This window comes from Vigna umbellata, chromosome 1, assembly GCF_029865625.1.
Source record: "Vigna umbellata cultivar VRB3 chromosome 1, Vumbellata_1.0, whole genome shotgun sequence".
NCBI lineage: Eukaryota > Viridiplantae > Streptophyta > Magnoliopsida > Fabales > Fabaceae > Vigna > Vigna umbellata.
Genome location: NC_142165.1, coordinates 105,319,944 through 105,322,704, shown reverse-complemented (window position 1 = coordinate 105,322,704; position 2,761 = coordinate 105,319,944). Strand labels below are relative to the sequence as shown.

Sequence of the window (2,761 nt, the reverse complement as noted above, 5' to 3'; positions counted from 1 at the left end):
TTCCCATTCTCTCTGTGCATATGATTCCATTCATTATATATATAATAAATTGTGTGAAATATTTTGTTTCTTCATTATTTTTGCCAACTGAATATGTGTATGAGAAGAATTATAATATTGAGATGAAAGCATTCACGTGATTATTGAATTAAGTAGTGTATTACGAGGAGTGGTTACTGATATAGGGAACCTAACATCACAGAGGGTGTTAAACAAATGTATATATTCCCTGTAGTGTATCTGAATAATTGAACATGACAAAATTTTCAGAGAGTGGGACCCACAGAGAAGTGAATAGAGACATTATTAAGGTTAAACAATAGATTATTGAATAAAATAATAGAGCATGAAATATAAAAAATGAATTGTTGGGTATTTCTCTAGCAACGATGAGAGGCATAATTCCAAAGAAAAGCAGGGGCTTAGGCCCAACCACTCCATGAATTAAAAATCATAACTTTCTCTACCTCCTCTTATAAACACACCAACCCCTCATACTTTCTCTCTATTCCAACCCTCCCACTTTCCCAGCCAAATTCTCATCATGTTGGGGAAGAGGCCCCGACCCATGATCGGAAAGTTGTCGGAGTTGTTGGTCTCAAGGGGTCGTGCGGTCACGCTTCCGGACGCCGCCACCACCACCGCCGGAAGTCCAAGAACTCCATCAGGCACCGTGATGCAGTCTCCAAGAGGCTTCAAGAACTACCACCTCGGTGGCGTTGGTCTTGGAATTGTGGTGGCTCTTGATAAACAATCCAACGAGGTTTTGCCCAAACACGCAGTTTGCACCTCCAATTTGAAAATCCAAGAGGAGTTTGATGTGGAGGAATACACCTATGTCACACGCCATGTACCTAACGAAACATTCACCAAGGTATACTACGATGGGGGTCAAGGCGAAATTCAGAGACATGACTATTCTAACAACAACAACAACATCAATAAGAACAACCTCGGTGTGTTCAGAAGAGCCGCACCACAACCTTTATTTGAGTCTGAATCATCATATCCCACATCGAATTTTCTCAGTTCGTGCAACCTGTGCGGAAAGAAACTCCACGGCAAGGACATATACATGTACAGGTATATATATATTTATATATGAGAGCTTCATCCCGACAAAACTTTGATTAATCAAAGGTTGGTGTTTTAGGTTATGATAATAATTGGGTGTGGTTTTGTGATGCAGAGGAGAGAAAGCGTTTTGTAGTCCAGAGTGTCGTTCGAGTCAAATAATGATGGATGAACGCAAAGAGAGGTGTGGATCGGAAGCATCGAGGTCTGTTGAGATGTCAAGTTCGCCTTATACCAGGGAACAGATATTTTCAACTGGGATTCTTGCACTTTAAGGTTTGGTGGTGACAAACAAGAAATCGATGATGCTACCACTCTACGATGACTCTATGAATAAGCAATACTACGTACATAAAAATAATATATATACGAGTATACTGTTATTGACCATGATCTGGAATTAATAAATATGATTACGAGAGTTAACCAAGACAGCTTGATCTGAAACAAAAACAAAAGTTTTGATCGGCTAAAGGGTAAAGGGTAGATAGAAACTGTGATGTATTTTTGTCCTATCAAGAACAAGGCAAGAGTTATGGAATTTTCAGATCTCAGTTCCTCATATTAAGTTTCTTTCTGTTTCTGAGTTCTGCCTCTAAGATGAAATAACTCATCCTGTTTCTGAGATTTCCTTCTTCTTCTTTTTCCTGTTGAAACATCGAATAAAGCTTCAATTTTGTAACATCGTAGAAGTATGTGGGTATTGTATCAGACCATCCAGAATTTGGACCACAAGCTTAGAAATTTTAATTCATAGTTCTTCTTTCCTATGAACTCAGTCTCCTATAATTTAGCATTTTTTTATTGTGAGATCATATTCTCCTAAAATAAATTTGATGATAATTTCTTTTAAGGATTATTCTGAATACCATATAAAATACAGTTTTGGTCTCTCATCTTTAATTCAACCTGTGAATATATATATATATATATATATATATATATATATATATATATATATATATATATATATATATATATATACACACATATACAGAGAGAGCGAGAGAAAATAAGGATTTGTATCTTTATAATCAGACTGCCTGTCTTAATATTTTATTTAAAAATCACGTTTGTTGAACTTTTTAAACCGAAAAAATCAGAATCTGAAAAAGAAAACAAGACTGAGATTTTAAATAATTTAAAATTAATTATTTACATAAGGTTAAAACTAAAATAAAATTTAAAAAATTGGAAAGAAAGGAAACACGTGTTTTTAAAGTTTAAACCATTATTGCAATAGAAAAGAAGAAGAGTTGAATAAGAAGACGTATATGAAGCAAATTCAAAGCGTGACACGTATAGAATAACTTTTTCGATGTGGGATGAGATGAGTATGAGAAGGAATCCACTAAGAAAATAATGAAAAGGAAAAAAAGAAAATAATGAAAAAAGTTAGGATCTTTTGAGGGAATCAAATAATGGTTCCCAGCTACTTTTTTTATGCCTTCGAATCCCTTTTATTATTCCTCACCATATGCCCCATTTTCTCTATTTCTCCTCGGAAACTTATTTAATCTTATAAATTTTAATCAAATTAAAACCTTCTCATCAACCTACTTTTTTAAATATTTCTTAAACATTTGAAAATGCTCAAGGCTGTCTTCAAACAGACTCCATCACCGCCAATTTACATACTCAGTCATTCTCACTGTTACTATGAAAAATAATATATAATTTAGTATAA

General features: G+C 34.4%; 1 protein-coding gene across 1 annotated transcript; it reads left to right on the top strand.

Annotated features, from left to right (window-relative positions):
- Positions 1–416: 416 nt before the first annotated feature.
- Positions 417–1,844, top strand: LOC124828535 (cyclin-dependent kinase, putative (DUF581)). The gene is made up of 2 exons (XM_047301853.2): positions 417–1,083; positions 1,190–1,844. The coding sequence occupies exons 1-2, from the start codon at positions 545–547 to the stop codon at positions 1,347–1,349; spliced, it is 699 nt and encodes a 232-aa protein (XP_047157809.2). The 5' UTR covers positions 417–544; the 3' UTR covers positions 1,350–1,844.
- Positions 1,845–2,761: the final 917 nt, after the last annotated feature.

Coding starts and splice junctions, on each gene's coding strand:
- LOC124828535 (XM_047301853.2), top strand. CDS start 545: ATGTTGGGGAAGAGGCCCCGACCCATGATCGGAAAGTTGTCGGAGTTG. Junction 1,084..1,189: donor AAGGACATATACATGTACAG/GTATATATATAT, acceptor TTTGTGATGCAG/AGGAGAGAAAGCGTTTTGTA.